The 20,576-nt window shown below is 41.3% G+C and overlaps 1 protein-coding gene across 1 annotated transcript in view; it reads left to right on the plus strand.

The window, feature by feature from the left end:
- LOC126564102 (cGMP-dependent 3',5'-cyclic phosphodiesterase-like) overlaps nucleotides 1–20,576 on the plus strand; it is a 42,435-nt gene that overhangs the window by 20,970 nt on the left and 889 nt on the right. The window contains exons 5-10 of the mRNA XM_050221035.1: nucleotides 8–117; nucleotides 11,793–11,923; nucleotides 12,996–13,138; nucleotides 14,146–14,212; nucleotides 19,972–20,130; nucleotides 20,205–20,539. Coding sequence (XP_050076992.1) covers nucleotides 8–117; nucleotides 11,793–11,923; nucleotides 12,996–13,138; nucleotides 14,146–14,212; nucleotides 19,972–20,130; nucleotides 20,205–20,539 — 945 coding nt within the window. The remainder of the gene's footprint in view (nucleotides 1–7; nucleotides 118–11,792; nucleotides 11,924–12,995; nucleotides 13,139–14,145; nucleotides 14,213–19,971; nucleotides 20,131–20,204; nucleotides 20,540–20,576) is intronic.

The following is a 20,576-nucleotide window of genomic DNA, read 5'->3' on the forward strand; positions in this document are numbered from 1 at the left end:
ATTGTAGGTACGTACTCGGACACCTGGTGACGGCGTTCGAGCTGTACGAGGAAAAGCGTGTTCGTGATCAGTGCCAAAATTTGCTCCAAGTTGCCCGCCGGCTGCTGGGAAAGATAGGTAAGTGATGCAAGCTGCTAATTTGAAGATTTAGCCCGTACCCCAAAATAGATACACCGCAGCAACAATAATAGATGGATGGAAGTTTCCAACTGGAGCTCCATGTCACATCATCATATTAGCACACTATTTACGTACACAAATTGAAAGTCCACGGCACATGAATGCCGTTTCCATTCCTTTATGACTTTAAATTTTATTCAAATAACACGCTATTCTAAACCGCTCGCAATAAAAAGCACGGCCACTTGTCAACAGCAATTATCTTATCGAAACTCTACCTACACAACACGCAACGGAGCAGAAAAAAAATCAATCAATCTCCCTCACCAATTTCCAAGGCATGTGATTCCGGGCTCGGGGGGCCCTATCGGCCCGACCACCATCTTTTGCTGCTTCGAGTGGTTGTCGGTCGGCCCTGGAAACATATGCTATTGATCATTTGATAACGATTTACACCATGTTTCCAGGATTTAATGGAAGCGTGCACCATGTTTACCTTACAATCAGATGCACGGCGAGAAGGAGAAGCCTCTGAGAATGCGTGATTAGAGGGTATTAAGCCGATCACTCGAATCGATGATCGTTTATTTGAGGCGGGCTGATATTAATAGTTGGGTGAACCATTAATGAGACGCGTCTCATTTCGGTGACAGTGGCAAAAAGTGGCGGAGGAATAATTAATCTACCCACACATACACACACACGTACACAAGAGAAGCGAGTGACAAATTGATGTCTTTTAATAAAAGCTTTCGTGCGTTAATTTGGACAGCTTTTATCGAAAATCACATGAATGGAAACGACACGCTAATGCTAGTGGGGCATGATTTAGTCTTTAACCGCAGATGATTACAACGTGGTTGGCTGGATTGCACACGAGATCCAATTTTAATCAAATGAAGGTATTTTGGTCCCCCGAATCGTAGCTATTCAGGGATGTTTCCGATACCGAACATCAAAAGCAAGAAGATGAATTTGTGGAAGTGGCATACAGCTGTTCTCATCTAAATTGGGACTCCTGTAAAATATAGTTTAGCAGCAACTTTCAAAGAACCTCTGGAGAGATCTTGTCCTGCCATTTCTAACTTGATATTACCGATAGCTGGATAAACAGAACTCTGGATAGTCAGCTCGGTGGAGAACAATTTCGAAAGAATCAAGTCCAAGTCAAAAAACCAGAAATCACAGGCCACCGCCTCCCGAGATCATAAAAGAACAGGAAGAAGAGGTCTCGCGAATCAACCAAATATTAAGATGTTCCATGGTACAAACGAACCACTGTACAACAGAAGCAGAAGGAAGCAGCACAGCAATCGCTCATTAATGCTAAACAAATTATCCCAAATGTCAAGTGTCAATCTTGTCATCATTGTCGACATGTCTCACTGCTTTAGTGGGAATAAACCTTTCTTTTCTACTTTCCTTCGTGTTTCACTTCGAAGCAAAAAAAAAAACCCCGGAGGCGCCAGTCGTCATCAGGTACGAGCCCGTTCCGGAGACGTCAAATTGAATTCCCAGTAAAAACGTCATCGCTAATGAGGCTTGATGAGGCACGGTTTTTGAACGGGCACTGCAAAGGGGACAGCTGCCGGTGACGCTTCTTCTTAGCAATTAGGCACGTTTCGTGCCAATGTTGATCGTACACAGGCGCGATTCCAATCTGGCGGTACTAGACCGCGAACACCGCAGTTAGGTGTGTTTGTGCATTGCGAACCGTTTATCGTACGCGGCGGCAATCGTCGTCATTAAGTCTACTCGTTAAACATTCTTCTTTCGGTACGGTACGTTGGAGTCGCACACACTTGCTTATCAAACTTTTAATACCTGTCCTCCGGAGACTTGGTGGTAGTGTGGAATCGAAACAAACACGAGTTGCTGTAGGTTATCTAATCGGGTGCTTTGGGGTGTATTTCATCGTACGCCAGTACGCGTTTCTTTGCCTTCCGGTCTTTATCAAGATATTGCAGATAATTCCTCCCGACACGATTCACAAGAAAGGAACTCTGGTACGAAAAATAAATGTGTTGTGGCGTACCGTAAGGAATTTTCTAACCCAGTGTATTTGTGTGTGTGTACGCACGATTACTAGAGTGCTAAAGTTCCCCATATGGTTGTGCTTACATGTGGGAGATTTGGTGGTGGCGCCACCCTTACCAGTATGAAGCGGTGTGCGCATGGGAGAAGCAACGATTCATTTGCATACGCGAACTAATTCAATTCGATTTAATTAACAATCGGAACCGCGTCGCCGCACTGCGATGCGACAGAGCATGGTTTTGTTGTCGGTTTGACGGAGGTTGATGGTTTAGGGTTGGTTCAATCGTTTAAGGGGGATGGAAGGGAAAGAAGGTGTAAGAGAAGGAGGATAGGAAGTTAGTTTTATCACTGATACGACATTGCTTGTGCCGTTTTGCTTGACTAAAAGAGCGTCCAAGCTATGTAGTTGTTGGCTGGGAAAGAGAAAATGGGACCGTATTGTTTCCACTAAGTAAGGACATTTTTGCTATCAAAGTAGAATGAAATGAATTTCATAAGCTGGAAGCATTAAGTACGTTGAATGTACTAAGAGTGCTCTGACCAAAGAAACATTCGATGAAGCCATCGGAAACCCCGACCTGTTCTAAAACAAATGTCTAAATTGAGGTGCATTTTAGTGTAAGTAAACTATTATACTTGGGGCGGCCCGGTGGTGTATGCGACAGCGGCGCCGGTCTTCAAACGGCAGGACCGGGGTTCAAATCCCATCCGAACCGTCATCCCGTAGTGAGGACTGAATAAGCAACTACGTGGTATCGGCAGTCTAAAAAGCCATTTTCGATGGCCGGCATGACCTTAGAGGTCGTTACGCCAAGCAGAAGAAGAAACTAGTATACTTGCTATTAATAAACAATATATAAATTAGATAGATTTCAGTTTCATGAAATATTAGCGAAAAACGAATCTATATTTATCTCTTTATCTATATTTATTTATTAATTTATTTATTAATTTATTTATTTTAAGTATGACAGCTTGTGCTGTATTGTCATGAAAGATTTATAAATACTCTAACATACTTTTCCAACTAACTTTTCTTTTTGCAATTAATACACCTTAGGAATTAGTATGACATTCTCCGTCAAAACAAGACAATTAAACATTTGAAAAAATATACAATGAGCAGAACTCGTTACTACCTCCTACTAGAACGCTTCCAATGCAATCTAAACTAATACAAAACCCTCCTACCGAGCGTACCATCAACTAAATTTAATGAAATTGCATAAACTCCGCCCCCACCTGGCAAGAACCACTCCGACGGCCCTGACGATAACTTTTCAATCAAGTTCAACAACAGCACGGGAACAGTAGTAACCTACCTGTACAGTAACCACCCATCGCACTTGGCACGACCGTTTCGCTCGCCTAACTTAATTTCCTATCGCTACCATTTGGCGAGCCGCGCGTAATTCGAAGACAATGAACCGTGCGGTTAATTACTTACCTAACCTAGGCTGCAAAACCGAATCGAATCAACCGCTCCTTTCACGGCAGCCAGATGATGATGAACACTATTTTGATGGATCATAAAGCCTGGCGCAGAATTACGGTTACGGTGGGGGCGGAAGGGTTTAGATTGGATGTTCTACTAGGTGTACAGAACAATGGCACGCTCATATCACACTACTGGTTTGCCACCTGTCAGGCGGAAAACGGTCGCGCACAATGGGGGAGTGTATGAATTATGGCCCCGAGGTCAGTTGGACAGCTGGTTGGTCTTTTGTTTGGTTTTGTTCGTTTTGTGCCTTAACATGGTAAATTAACGTGTTATCTGTCCCGTTTGGTTCACGTTGGAATGTGACTCGAAGGGCTAGCCTTCTCTTTATGTTAGTTTTGGGAAAAAATCCTGATGAGTTGTCGAATGAATATATTTTTTTTTGTCTTAAAAAATGCAATTAGCGCTGGATAGAACACAAAAATACACTTCGTTTCACAACGGAATATTAAAATCAACAAGCTCCCTGCATGTTTCTGGACTATTTCTCTTTCAGTTTCATGCTTCAATAATAAATAAATATATGTAAAAAAAAAACCCCAAATACAATCACATTTATGATGCGATCCAGCAAATTCAGTAACGTCGGCCACCGATGTGTTCATCGGAACGTGTTCCACCGGTAGCAGTCGCGATTCCGCTGCCCGAGTTTTATGACCGATTGCAGACGCTCGCAACCGGATGTGCCGCTGTTTGCTATAAAAAAAAGGTTTATTTTATGTTTGCTCAACAATTCGTGCCAGCGGAAATTTATATGCTTTGCTGGTGCCTTTTTTTTTTTCGTGTTGTGTTGTTGCTCTGGCGGATTGATATATATCACGTACTGCACGTGCATCGACGATTCTAGACTGATTGCATTTTATTTTGCCTCGTGATTTATTTGACTAAAAGGGAGAGAAACCTTTGAAATCTCAGCTATGACGTATGCAAAAACGCGAGCCTTTGTTTCGCTTCGACAGCATCTCGAATGAAGCTTTATGATTGAGGAACGTTCGACTAGAAAGGTGGTTCGTCAGCTACCCTTGCGGAGAGTTGTATTGACTGAGCAGTGGAACTGTTTTAGTGTAATATTATCTCGAATGGAGGTTTGTCTATATTTAGTATTTAACATCAGTGGTACTAAAAGTATACTTGTTCACTTATGTATGTCTGTATCTACGTTTTAGTTTATGTGGAATGAGATGAAACTGAATAAGACTCTCCGCTAGAATTTCAACGCAGTTTAATTACCACCAACGTATGTCGCTATTAGAAACTTTTTGGGGCTTTTAATGGCACCTATCTGACCGGTCGGAATTGCTTCCCATCGTCAAACAAGAAAAAAAGGTATTAAATCATGCAGTTTTTGTTTTCTCCATCCTCCATCATGTTCCTCCGTCCAAATTCAAACTAAACTCAGAACTTGAAGCTTAAAGTCGTAAAGTTAATCTTTTGCACCGTTGTTTTTCCTTTGATTGGGGATAAAAGCGTCAGAGGCTAACTTTTCATCGTATGTTATCTACTATTTTGAACATGCTGGTAGTAGCAGCTAATGGGAAACTTCTCCAATGCTTCAAATCTTTAGAACAAAATTTTTCGGGCGAGAAGCTTTGATATTTGAACCATACAAACAAACTTTCATCCTTTCAGCAAGTTCTACTATTCGTTTTCGTAACAAGACCTCGAAACAATAGGGACTTACCATCGCTATCTGGTTGTAGAAATGGTGGTTAAGCAATTTTTCATTTAGCGCCCATCTGCCCAGCGCTTCTCCTCACCGGAAAGCGTTTAAAAATATTAAAGTAAAAAAGGGATCGAAAAATAAATAAAACAAATCACATTTTCCTTTCGACCTCTCGGTCAACCAGTGGCCAATTCGTAAGTTTCATGAAGAAGAAAGTTTGCCTTTTCTTTTCATTGGAATCATTTTTCAAACTTTCGTAAGCGGAAGAAAATTGTTTTACCTAGCACGCAAACTCCCCGGCGAATTGTGTTGCGTACAACTGAGTGGTTCGTTGGAAGTTTACGCTTCGGGTGCACCCCTGGGATGGTAAACGATCTATTTTAGCTTCTGCTGCTTCCCTGCTACTAGTAGTGGCCGGTATAGTTTGTTCAGGGATTTCCCGCAACTGCACTTCATCTCCGCATGGTTTTGCATCGTAAATCATTTCCATCGAGACAAACGAAAGTTTGTGGAGCATAGAAGGCAAAAAAAAAACCGCTATCATTTGCAAGGCTAAACTGTGCACAATTGTGTAGTTGAATGTGGCTGGCTATGGCACTGCTGGATACTTGGGCACGTAATATAGTGAACCGGGTTGGAAGGTTTTTTTGTTCAACGAATTTGAAACTATTTTTCATCGAAGTGGCTTACAAACTGGTTTGTTTACTGGCATAAATAAATAAGAGACTCAGAAGAGAAATTTTCAAAGAGTTTAATAGGAGAGAAGCTTGATTGTTGTATTGGTGCCATATTAAATAAATACACAGCCAATACACGCATTCCTATGAGTAGAGATATTCGAGTAAAAATCAACGAAGCCTCTTATCTGTGTTTAAGAGAAAGATAAGTGTCTAGAAAGTTAAATTTTGTTCCTGTGTTCAATAATCTAAGATATTGGGTATATATAAAACAAGTTTAGTAAATTAATTTACAGCTCTTTTTTGTGACTCTCTGTTGATGATGATATTGATCATGAAAAGACTTTCTAGTAATACAAACCAAGTACTCCGCAAAAAGTTTACTTAATTGTGATAAATTGTATATCATAATTGCTTGGGATGATCCCTAATTGGTCGGGAGCGGCCTCGTGGTGGAGAGGACAACGTCGTTGGTTCAAATCTCATCTGGACCGTTCCTCCGCAGTGAGGATTGACTATCTAACTACGCATTGGTCAGCATGTATTGTAATCCATTCGATGTCCGTTGCTATCTTTACGGTCGTTAAGCCAAGAAGAAGAAAAGGGTCGCTTAAGACTTCCATAAATTCATGATACAGATCATATTGATGCTTTCAGGACTGTAGCTTAAATGGGGAATGTTGACCTCCAAAATCTCCTGATTGTCTTCAAACATGGCTAAAAAGATGGAGATTCTTTGGTGCTTTTTGGGCTCTACGCAAATTCTTCAACTAAGATACACGATTATGGAAGTATTCCTCCTAATATTATACATGAATGTCGAACAAGTTGAGGCCCAACGTTTTTTTTTTCCTCGAAAGGGAAATTATTCGGAAGCATAATATCGAAATGCTCCAAATAAAGATCCCTCTTTATGTGGAGTTACACTTTTTGTGCAAAATTGTAACCGCACTCATGTCGATAGTGTTGATATCAAACAAGCTACTGAGTAAAGATATTAAAAGCTACTACACTCTAACCCTACTGGATTCTTAAAAGCTGTGTAATAGGCATAAATGCTATGAATATAGGCCATCACATTCTCGTCGCTCTCTATTTACTACATAAAAGGAATCATTCTACATTATTGTTTTCGTGTACAACTTAAACTGGTTTCAAATAATAAAGCTTTTTCAATAAAACACAGCTAACTCTCAAACAAATTCATCCATCTTAAGCGATATCGAAAACATTCATTTTAACGACATAAATAACCCAACGACGCTATAAGGACTCTTGTGCAATCCTTTCGCCTAAGCTCTATCGGGCATTACGTCGTAAAGCAAGCCATTGTAATAATTAATATTATCGTCCCAGCATTATTGACCCCAAACCAATTGCAAGGACTATTTTGACGATTGCTGGCATCATTTTCCCAAGGGTGAATTCTTCCAACACCCATCATCGGTGATATTTATTATGAAACCCCAAAATGCAAACTGTCGTCTCATACCCTATCGTCAGTGAATGACTAATAATGAAGGCCGGTCAAGTCAGCTGTGTTAGGACAGCGTGTCGAAAACTCGATCGAAAGTGCAATTAAATTGTTTACTATTATGTCTGTAGGCCAAACCGTACCCGAAAAAAAAAACAAACCTAAATGTCGCACTCAAACCAACCCTGGTCGAATCGAAGCTCATAAATTTAATTGACTCAGCAACAAAATACAAATCCATTACGGAGACGTGAGTGGTGTGTGTGAGCGGAGACCATTTTTACGTTCCCAAGTCGTACTTCGGTCCTTCCAGCAGCTCGACCAAGCATGGGTGGGTTATTATTTTCTTTCCCTTTTTTCCGGAGGACACTTTTAATGACCAACGCGACTGTGTGCTGCATGGGTGTCCCGGGCGCATAATCCTTCATCCTTTTGTGATCCCCTTTTGCTGTTTGATGTGTCATACAGAACTGGGCGACTTTGTTGGCACTTAATAAATGAGCTTACAAATTTGTCACCATGTGTCATGTTCTGGATGTTCGTTATGTTTTTGTTTGTGAGTTTCTTTGCACACGGAATTTGCCTTCGCACTGGCCAGACACGTTTTGAACGGGCGTGCGTTATTTTGTTTAATTTCTGGTTCTGTTTTTGTGGCACCGGAAGGGTCTCAAGCCTTAAATCTCGTCTCGAAAACAATTCTTCCAGCGCTTGGTTCCGTTTGGTGTTTTGGTCACAGCGGGTGGGTCACGCTGCTATTCGTACAGCAAGTATGTACATGTGCCGTAGTGATAAATTGTGATTTATTTTTACGATTATTTCTCGCAATAATAATAAATTGTTGCTCCATTTTCATTTGCCGCAGCTTTCGATGCTAGGCCCTTTTGCCAGCTAAAACGGGTCGCGCTTTCGGGGGTTTGGTTGAAAGATTCATTTCCGGACTTGCTTGTTATTTGTTTATCTATCTATCTGTCTGTCCGCCTGTCTGCATATCAATGTCTTTCTAGCGTTGGGTCTTTCATCTATGCTGGTCATTGCTGAACTCAGTGACAAACTGAACCCTTATGTTTGGCATTCGATTTATTAATTTATGGGCCCAAATTTGCAGCAACAAACTAAGATCGCATCGATTGATTGATATTGTGACTCACTGAACTACCCTTCACCGTTGCTTTAGGACATCTTTATTATCCACAAGGACGTCTCCATTTGCGCAATTGATTGAATGAGTATCTTCAAACGAAACTCTAAGGACGCTTTAAACCTAAAGACCTCCAGGAAAAAAATTCTATCTATGTTTTGCCAAAGATCGATCACAGGAGAGAAATTCGTTGGGGTCTTCCGTTGACTACGAACTGAAGAGGTTAGTGTAGATCTTGGAGAGCGTAAATAAACAAAAACGTTACCCTACCAATTGACACCTGCCCCTGCCAATGCTGGAACTGTCTGCCTTACACACCACAGTGATTGTTTGTTGTTGATGCTTTCTCGTTGGAAGGCACAATTGATGCAGGGTGAGGTGACGCACTTCCATAAGCTGCTCGACACACCTCTCGAACACCCGCTTCGGAAAATGTTTTAGCAGCTGCCTTACCTTATTTCGGTTCGCTGTTACTTACGTTCAGCCTTCTGCAGTGGCAGTGGACTTTATTTTGGTCAATATTGGTGTGTTATTGAAGCTCGGGAAATGGGATGTAAAAAAAAAAAAGGATTTCTGTACGTGTTTGGTTTCTGTGCACAATTTTCATCTAAACTGATGTTTAGCAGCAGTAGAACCAGCTAAAGCCATGCGTGATCTATTTGTACGTTTTTTGCTATGGAATTTATTTTGTTTAATGTTTGTTCAGCTTCTGTTTTGTCTTTCTAAGTTTTATATATCGGGGCAGATATTAACTTCAGAAAATTGGATACATTTTCACCGGGTGATGCGTTTATGCCTCGTATTTGAAAATATAAATTTGATGCAGGATTGCGATTTGCTATTTCATTTTGAAGGTGTGACGTAGGTGCAGTCGTGATGAACCACAAATTATCGATGTTTACGTCTATAGGATTTGACTGAGAATTAAAGACAAAGACAACGAAATACCCGCAAGACCGCAACTTTTTAATATTACTTAAACTGTCTTCAGGAGAAGTGAGCCTATGGAAGATCTGATTATGAGTTTCCTGGAACTGAATTTTGGATTGAAGGCTTGTCACTACGACGAGCACAATTCTGAGCAAGTCACGAAGAAAAGGACGCATACACCGAACGGTTAAAATTTTTTATCGTTATAAACACTATGAATAATTGGTTGCTTTATTTTATAGTTGCATTTAAAACCATATCAACCTAAAAGTATGCACTGATGCAGGATGCACTGATGTTAAATACATGCAAAGTTCAAAGCATTCCTTTTTAAAGAGGCAAACCTCACACAGTTTTTATTGTTACAAAATCGCTTAAGCAACTTTAGCAAAGCATTTGTTGTAAAACAACAGCCACACCTAATTGCTTTCCTAATTTTACCTTCCACCCTGTCATCTCCCTCTCTCTCTCTCTCACCAGCACGAACCATACACAATGCTAACATTGTAGCAACAAACTTCGTGGTAGTAAACTTTTCTTTCCTCTTTTTTCCCCTCCACTTGTTCTTATGATCCCATGTTTGGTGCTTATTTTCACTCACTCTGCCCTGGCTGGTTTCGGTGTATTCAGGGTTGAGGAAGTCAGCTCCAAACAGTACAGTGGCTTTCCCTAACGATATGCCATCATAACAGGAATTGTTTTAAACGCATCCGACTCCGCCATACATTCGGCTGCAAAACGATTGTGCTGCAGCAACATTATGCTTACTGTTTAACATCACTTAAGTGTAGCCAGCAAGCAAGAAACGGTAACGCGCTACACACGTGTTCATAATCAGAGTAATAGCGACAGAACGGTTGGGGAGCAGAAGACAGAGAGAGTAAAAAATGGTAGCTCACTCACAAAAGGGCAGTCTTTTGTGTAGCTGACTTGACGGGAGGGATGGGAGGTCAAACCCACCCATCTTCAGTCCCTCGCCTGACCTGAGGTTTTGTGCTAAAAAGCATCCTTCGGCGAGCAAGCATCGGGGTGTGTTTGTATTTCATCACCGACACCCGACGCAGCTTTACGACCAATGGCACAATGTAACACAACAATTGGGTGGGAATCTCAACAATGGAGCATTGTTGCAATGTAGCTGCTAACCATAGATCCACGCGCGCACACACACACATAAACTGGTCGGTTGGATAATACATTGCCGTGTCGGAAGTGTGGCACATAAAAGGTAGCTGCTTCCGTACATCCTGTCTGCTTCCTGTTTTTCCCACACTCTCTTTCTCGCTCACCCAATTCTGGATCCATTCTTCATCCAACGCACACCATTGAAGCGCAGCGAATAAAAATCTCTAAAGCGATAACGATCGAGCTTATTGCTAAAATGATTAGTTTCTTTATTATAATTGTGCCTTTTGTGCACTTTCCTTACAACCTGTGCTTGCTACCAACTTCCGGGAAATTGCTTCCAGGGTGCAGCTCCAGCCGGCATTAGAACCGCTGCAACCGAGTTTTTCCTCCCTTTGCTGGACAGTTACCTTTATACGGGACGGGATATAAAAATGGGCTTGTGCTTCCGATGGCAGCTTGGTTTGGGAAGCATTTTCCAATTAAGATGGATACTGTCAAGCAAATGTGTCCGCCGTAGAGGAAAATTGCCTTGGGGATTGATTCTTTTTAAATGCAAAATTTTCATTATAAATTAATAAAGCTTCTTTTTTGCGTCTAGGCGCACAATAAAATGCTTTGCTTTTATGCAATATCAATCAACGGGCTGTGCTGGTTTGCTGGCAGTACCGCAAGATAATCCATTTTGCTACCAGGTTTATAATAGTGGATACTTTTTTTTCCGAGAAACACTTTATCCTAACGAAGTAAAGCTTCTTTTAAAGGGAAATTTTAATTAGAAAACTTAAGTGGCTCAGAGGAGAATCAACCGAAGCAGTGGTAAAAGAGAAAGAAAAAAGAAACGAATAAATATTCATAATATCTTATCTATAGGAACTCTTGCAAACACGCATCCTTAACCCGCCTGTCGCTTGAAGATGCAATTTAATTAACTTTTCCAGTTACCTCCTTCAGGTGGCTTTCGTGTCTAATTGTACCATTTGCTGGAGATATATTTAACTATTTCTTCTTGCACACTCACAAACACACAGACTCTTTGCTAAGTAAACAAGCTTCAGTGGTGTAAGGAGTAGTTGTTTAATACAAATAAAAACTTTACACTTCTCTTCACTGGTACCTACTTCCCACAGGTGATCTGGGACAGCTGCTGCGGGGCGTGATGACCGAGGCGAAGGAGCTGGCGGCCGCAGAACGATGCTCTCTATTTCTGCTCGACAAGCACACCGGCGAACTGGTTTCGAAGGTTTTCGATGGCAATGAGGTAAGGCGAGCAACAACAAAAAAAAAAAAGACAGTAAATGATTAAAACTATTTAGCTAACGATAAGGTACATTCTGATTGCGTGTCTAATGGTAGTAATGGATGCATTTATTGATACACTTGTATCGAAACAAATCGATATAGTTTCGTTTAAAGTTTAATCCACTATTGATGAAATGTCATAAATTGCCTGGAAGGCTAATTCGTTCGAGCTCTTTTTGCTAAATAGATCGATCGAACGCTAATGATTCCGGGGAGTTACCGGGTTTTAATTTATGGTTGTAGAGATTTGATTGCCGTCACGCACCATTTGCACCGGCTGAAGCATCCTATTTAATCTCTAAATTACAAGCGAAGCTCGTTGGAAATGACATTGAAACGGGCTATTTTATTAAATCCTTTTCATGTTATCGATTGAAAAGGACAAATTTATTGCAGGTTTATTTGATGGTGTGATATCATGAAACCGTCTTCCTTGGAATGAAATGAGATTAGAATTTATTTTATTTGAACAATTGAAGGGAATATATTTTAGTTTATTATATAAATTGTAACACAACAAAGAGAACCAATTAACTCAATAAAACAATATTTCATGTGGTGGAACCGGGCTAACAAAGTATAATGTTGGATATACAAGGAGAAAAAGCTTATTATCAGTAGAATAGATGCCTTACAATTTATTTTAAATAAAAATAAATTTTCCATACAGTTCTCTTTCAATATTCAATTTGGCAACAGCACCAGAATAAGGCTCTCCTTGAAGCCTTTCTTAAAGATAAGCGAGCAATTTTAAGCACGAGATGAAATGAAAATCCCAGTACGAAACGACATTGTGATGTGATAAAACAAATCCACCCGCTTTATAGCCTAATCACAGGTACAAAAACCGGCTGACTAGCTTAATTTTGCCAACAACCGATCCGTTCCGCCCCTGTCTGGTTAGTTTGATCGATATGGGGAACCGCCACGGCGTAAAATGGTTTCCATCGAATAGAAAAACCGCTCTATGTACGGAATGATAGTAAAGCTAAAACATCCCGCTTCATTGCTTTGTTCCCATCTCTGGTTAGGCCTCGAAGGAGATACGCATCGAGAGCGGCAAAGGGATCGCAGGGTACGTCGCACAAACTGGGAAACTGCTAAACATCCGCAACGCATACCAACATCCACTGTTCTACAAAGGGGTGGATGAGTCGACCGGCTTCAAAACGAGGTAAGCATCCTTATTCTAGTCAGATCGAGGCGCAAGTCGACACACAAAAATAAAAGCAAAGCAACGCAAAAAAAAAAATCCGTGGATGCGAACGAAATGCCGATGGTTTTGTGCCGAGGTTTGTCTATTTTCTGCTCGGAAAACCCGACGGTTGTGCAGTTTTTTTTTTATTCGTGTTTCTTCCATCGTGGGCACGACTTGAGCCGTGTGTTGTCTGTGAAAGTTTACGGTGAAAAAAAGGCAAATCACAGCAGCAACGTGCGATTTCCGGCAAACCAAAGGCAAACGTTGCTACTGGAGATGGAGATTGAAGTGTTCATTGAATGCAAATCATGTTTTCTCGTCCGTTCTCTCGCTGTTGGTGTGTGCTCGAGACAGACGACGAAGCACTGTTTGTTTAAAGAAACAAGCTGTTCAGTTAATTTTGATGGATCACTTCAATTTGATGGATCACTATCTGTTACTTTGTGTTGCTTTGGTTGAATGTTTCCAGCCGGGTGCTGAATCATGGGTTTTACTAGACAATATTAAATTGTTATTAAAGAGCTATTTAAAGGCAAAAGTAAAATTATACTAAAAGAGACAGAGTTGGTACAAAAGAATTTTTCATCAAATTTCTATAAGGCAAAATTGGCATGCTCTCTTCGTAATTAATTTCAAATCTCTTTGCAAAACCTCTATCGATGTTTGTGGCACACCACAGACATGTCCACAGTTTCAGTTCCTCCGAACAAAGCCGATTAGAGACTTTCACTTATCAATCAGCCGACGACTGGCAAACTTTTCCAATTAGCGCCAACAAGTTGAGCGAACCGAATGACTCGCCGTAAGGCTTGAGCTTGTCTCTTCCTTCTGTCTCATATGTGTACACTCAAATGGCAATCTCACTCGTTCACTTACAGGGAAACTTTCCTTCCTCTAATTTCAACTGATGAATTGTGTGTTTCCTTCCATACGATGATTTTTGACGTTCGTTTTAATTTTGCTCGTTTTCCCTCTATTTGCAGGAATATTCTATGTTTTCCCATCTGTGACGAGGAAGGTGTTATCGGTGTTGCTCAGCTGTGCAATAAGGTAGGACGATGGTTATTATGAGCAAAACATGAATACTGCCTTCCGGGCGGTTGCTAGCTTCCGTTAGCTGTTATATACTGTGAAACATCAGGCGTCTCCATCGGTTTAAAATTGCACTTAAACCAGCTATATCTATCCAGTGCACTTTGGGATAGAGCAGAACAAGCATGAGAATATTTCATTTTTTGTTGCTTTTTACACACACGGCACTACCACGACTGCCACCGATCATCAAACCATTTTGATAATTAATTTTGTGTTATGTGGAAATTTGTAGATAAATAGATAAGGAATGAAGAACATAAAATTTTCAAGTCATTTTGAGCCTAAATTAAATAATTTAGATTAGTAGGTAAATAAATTTTAAACTTTAAAATATTTATTTCACTTTCTATTAATTTTATAACACAATGTTTTTTTTCCTTGGTTCCGTCTGTCTGTAATTAATTGTAGCTCATTTATTTTTTAATTTTGATGGGAGATTTTGAATTTCCTTATCCAAAGAATCATCTGTTAGCGACTTTTGTTCCTCGAAATTATACACTCTGTATCCCATCGTGCACCTTGGCAGCGTGTAACAATCGATAAGCAAATCTTTCATCCCGAGTGCGATAGAAGTGCTGACAATCTCACTTAGGACGCCAAAAGAAACAACGCTCCTTGCGTTTTCGTGTCACATTTGGCTATGGAATGGCGATAGCAGAACATGCCCGAGGGCTGGTAGAAGAATAAGATGATTGATTGATTTAATCGCTCTCCGTCAGCGTCAGGCTGGTGTGGTCATCCGATTGGAAGGAAAGGTCCGTGAAAGCGAACACGAGCACTATTCGTCTGTATTAATATGCCAATTCCGTTGCTCCTTTAGTGGTCTTCTTCGTACGAGATGTACGCAAAGATAGGGGAAATAAGTGGAGCTTTTTTGCTGAAGAGAGCTCTCCTTTTACGAAAATCCGTCCATCAGGATCAGGTGCACACGTTTGCTAGTGATTACTACTGGGAAGGTCAAAACACACACAGAAGGGAAGCTAAATATAGTTTTACCATCCGGAGAAGATTGTGAAATGTTGGCACTTTCTGTTGTGAGCAAAATATATTTGACATTCTTTAATCAGAATTCGCACAATGTCCTGCGTGTCCCAAACATTCTTGGGACATTTTTAGCGCACCAGTTTGCTCTGGAAGCAAGGGTAGAAAGGAAAAGCACCAACGAAAGCATCATCATCCGACAAAATGGACAAGAAAAATCACCAGTTGTACTTGCCATAAATTGATTACCATTAAGATACAAGATTGCAGACAGAAATTGCGTTCCTTCGGCGATGCTTTCATCCGGGGACACTGCCACGGGTGGACGCCGCAAGACCTAGCGGAAATGATTGAAACGATTTGTATTCAGCAGCTGTAATTCAATTTCGCAAGGGTTACTCATGCCGACTGGCTGGTCGGACGAGATGGTTTATGATTTTTCATACACTTCCTTACCGTGCCGCCATGGTAGATCCTCTTTCTGTCTCTCTCTCTAGGGGAAGGATCCTGCCGTCTAATGCTCTTTACGCCGGCAATTTTTTACTACCCATCGGAATAAGATTTCCATTGCCCAGTTTTGCACCGCACCGCGGACAGTTGCTGCTGGAGATCGTTACGTAGCAGCAGCAGCAGCAACAACCACCGGTTTCATGGCTTACACCTTAACCTGAACGTAAAATCATGCACATAAAAGCTTATGAAAAAAGACACACAACAAAATTGTTGAACCGAGTTGAAGTGTGTGGTACAGTTGAAGAAGAAATATGAAGCTGTTTCCCTTGCTTCTTTCTCTTCCTCTCATGGAGGCGGAATTTAATGATCTTATTTCAAGCTTGACACCTGCTCTTTTCTTTTTGGGGCTTTTCTCAAAGAACCTAACAACGCATTAATGGTATTTCGCACCGAAAGTGATTGGATTGGAGCAAATTCACCATCACGCGATTCGTGGAACTGTCGCACAGCTGCTCAATGCATTGTTTGCTGCAAAAAGGTGCGCAGGTGTTGATGTTTTTGTTTCACAACATTTCATTTAAATTGTAACTTTACAGACAGACTGAGTTGAATGGATAAGCAGCACGAGTAGACACACTCAAATTAAAGTGAGAAGTGTGAGATAAAATGTTACTCAAATAAATCGTCTTACAGGCGAAAGCTTTCGCAGCCACTCACCCACCCGCTATTTAACTTATTCGCAAGCTAAATAGCATTGGTGGAGAATATTTATTACCATTGCCAAAGCCGGGTCGAATCATTTACACTCATGCGATGGAAAACAGCTAAACAAGACTGAACACTCCACTGTAAAGTTTATCGCACTTACACGAGAGTCGGGAAGTCACCAAGAGTGCACACGATACCGGAGTAGAAGAAGAAAAAAAGGTAGCACAAATAATAGTACTTAATACTTTTTCCACACGCCAATCTACTACTACCACTACTGCGCTCCCTTTGCTAACTGCTCGCTGCAGCACCGTGTGTCACGCTGTCTCCGTTCCGATGCATGGTGCGTATCAAAGTTTTTCAGTGCTGCTTCGCCTCATGAAATATTATTCAGTTTTACAGTTCGTAAAAGTTACCGTGGCTCCATTTGGTTGTGCCCTCTCTTCGAAATCAAATCACAAGTCTTGTGGGTTACGATTCCTGGGCCTGGGAAAGTTGTGGTGGAACGAAGGAATAGTAGGAAGTGTTGGAGAAAGTGGTAGTAGTTTATGTGTTGAAAGACATTTCCCAATTTGTGTGTGGAAAATGGTTTTAGAGGGGCACCATGTAAGTGGGCTGTAGATTTATTAAGATATTTTTGAGGCTCAATTTATGGGATTGATAATTTTGTGTTATGAATTTGACGATATTTAGCCAATATAATCCGGATAATTAATAGATTTAAACTGATTTTTCAACTAAACCGAGGTCAAACAAAACGCCTGGATGTATGCAAAATTCCAGAAAGTGCCAAAAAGCATTGTTTCTCCATAGCAGACTTTGAAAATATTTTCCAAACATTTCTCATAGCTTTGAGAACAGGGTTTGAAAAAATTCTTCGTGAAACAAAACATCTGCAATGAAACATAGTAATTCTGGGGCGAATTGTTGCTACTTTATCGCCTTATTTGCCTCTACAGCCTCAAGAGAACTTAGCCTGTAATTACTGTTTGTTCTTGACTGATTTATCTAAAATGAAGTATAAAAAAGAGGGTTCTATGCTCTTCTTTAGACTTTTATAGTTCCATTCTTGCATGATAATTAATCCTTATTGGAAGCATTCCTTAAGGATTGTATTACTCTATGAAACTGCATTGAATAAATTAGGCTTGCTGGGATTATGAAATCTGGCATAACAAAACAGCTGACCAAAACGCCTGGCTGTATGCAATGCACATACTAAAATTCTCAACAAAGCTCACTCAAATCCCCTTACAAAAGGACACATTTTGATAAACATTTTGCCAGGAATGTCCTCATCTGCAACTGTCCAGACAATTTGTCCGTTCGCCTGCTTATTGTTACAAAACCAGATGTTCACAACCAGTACGACTAGTTCCACATTCTGAACTACACATTCGTTGCTAATCCAACCGTAAAGAGCACATCAAGATTACAGCCCCTAGCTTCAATCCCACACATCCAACAGTGCATGGACAGCAGCAGCATCGAGGTGTATCATCATCGGAAATCAACCTGCACACCACAAATAACCTATAACCTGCTGCACCCGTTGTTGATTCCCTGGAACCAGGGATACAATTCCACTTTAATTACTTTCCCCCAAGCCTCTGGTTCCCTGCCACATTTCTGTTTCCATCCCTGTTTGCTACCTCCGTTAGTGGAGCACGAGCTCAGATTAGATCGATAGATTGTGCTATGGGGATGATTATTAGACATTTAGAATCACATATCGTGATCCTGGTGCAAAGTGCAAAAGCATTACGGTACCATAAATGGGATGTAGGAAAATCAGCTCTCACTTTCCACCACCTGTAGCAGCGCATTTTTCGGTAGATTGTCGGTGGAATGTCGGGATGGATAGCAATCCTTTTTATGGGTTCCCCGGTCGGGAAGATCCTTTTGGGAGCGATGTGATTTTATTCGTTACTTGCGCTCTATTTTGTGGAAGAACCAGAAAAAGAAAGGGGGATTAGGACTTGTTGGAGTGTTTCAATTGCCTCAAACTCTCTTTCAAATAGAAAAGTAAAGCGTGAATGTGAGCCAAAGAATAAGGAAATGGATACAGAAAACTAAGACCAGTTTCATATCCATTCAAAGATCTGAGCGAGTGTTGTAAATCCCTCAAGTCTGTTATATTCCTGCTCTCTCTTCGCTTCACTATGTTCTGAAACATTCCATTCAGACTACATGGAAGTACAATCAGAGAACGTTGTATTCCCGTTCCCGAATGGAAGGAAAATAGGTGGGAAGATATGTAACGATTTTGTGTTTTATCTGTAGGTTCGTTTTGAATTTTCCCTGTTCCTCGACGCTCACAGCAACCGCAAATGTTGCACTACCAGCTGAACCTGGTAGTAACAACATTGCAAATGTTCGTCTGATGCAAAGCAACACACCACTTTCAATCCCCTGTTGCATGTACGCTATTTGACATGGGCCGCCCGGAGTCATCCGAGGGAAGTTTTATGCATGCGCTGGTATCTCCTTTTACGCTTCGAAAGGTTATCAGCACAGGAGGAGCAAGCTGCAAGAGTGGAAAACCGGAGCAACACGATGTACGAATAGAGTTTCCTGTTTCGACGAGAGATCTGCACCGATATATACCCGAGACTATCACTGCAGCGAATTCCTGTACCCACACGTAGCCGGAAACGCCGCAGATCGGCTGAAAACGGAAAGGGCAACATGGTAGAAAATGGCTTTGAATGGTAATCGAACTCAAAACCTTTGCCTTTTTCACAGTAACACAGACCGTTTGTTCACTGTACACTGTCGAGTGTTGTTGATTGAACGAATAAAAAATAGAATTCCACAGTAAACAAACTCCCGATGATACTCGATGGTCGTTGGCTAACTGGGCTGGAACTCAAGTCACATTCTAGTTCGCACTGATTGGATGGGTGCTTTCATCTTCAATTCGATGGTTTTTTAATTAAGAGTGGAGTTTAATCAAAACAATTTATTGGGTATCTGCTACTAGCACGAGAAGCTACCACCGCCATCACTCCGTTCCAATTTAAAACAAGAAGAGCAGGTTTTTCCACCTGGAAAATGCAGAAAAGGCTCTAAGTACATGGTCGTCTAGTGTCATTCTAATGGCTTGACCAGCCCTCCGGAGCCTATCTATCGCCTGTCGCTATCTACTCCTGTAATCAACTACATGGGGTATTTGGCTAAGGTCTGTTTTATAAAGAGTCGCTGTAAGAGATGTGAGTTTTAGTACTAAAAATATACTCTGTTGGCTCGGGAGCTAGCGGGAAGCCTCTCCTCAATAAAGTGAGAAGTCTGTGAGGTAATTCTTCGTACTCTTCAAGCTCTTCTCCCGCAAGAAGCAGCTTTTCGCACTCTTCGAGCTCTGCGCCCTAACGAAATACGCAAGACTAATCCTAACAATTCTGGTCCTCTTGAGCGAAATTTAAAAAAAATAATGCAAGGCATAATTTTGCACGGACTACTTGTCCGTGATATTGTTGACAGTTGATCGGAATAAGTATTTTGACAGTTCACATACATTAAGCAGAAATATGCTAACCATAAACACACGCTTTACTTTTCCATTCTCCGAACAGCTGAGCGGATTCCATTTCGACAAATGTGACGAAGAGGTGGCGACCGCATTCTCCGTCTACTGTGGCATCAGTATTATGCACGCCCTCGTGCACAAACAGGTCCAGAAGGCAGAGGCACGCTACAAACTCTCCCAGGAGCTGCTGCTCTACCATATGAAGGTAAGATCACCGGACCATCAACTGATGGAAAAACTTCAAAGATTTAATAACCTTTTTCGTCTTCCATCGTGTAGGTGCCGGACATGGAGGTAAATCACGCACTGGAAGCAGTGAAGGAACCGGATCGGGAGCAGCAGGAACTCTATCGGACCTTTCCACGCTTCGAATTCTGCCCGCGGGATGTAAAGGATCAGGCACTGTCGGTACAGCTGGCGATGCGAATGTTTTACGATCTGAACTTTGTCAGTAGCTTCAAGATACACGAGTACAAGCTGGCTCGGTTTGTGCTGCTGGTGCAGAAGGGCTACCGGGACACACCGTACCATAACTGGTGGCATGCATTCTCTGTCGCACACTTTGCTTACTCGCTGATGATGAATCTACGGTTGATTGAGCGTGGCATTATAACGTAAGTGTGTTTATAATGTTGGTGTGCTTGACAGTAC

Source organism: Anopheles maculipalpis, chromosome 3RL (assembly GCF_943734695.1).
Source record: "Anopheles maculipalpis chromosome 3RL, idAnoMacuDA_375_x, whole genome shotgun sequence".
Classification (NCBI taxonomy): domain Eukaryota; kingdom Metazoa; phylum Arthropoda; class Insecta; order Diptera; family Culicidae; genus Anopheles; species Anopheles maculipalpis.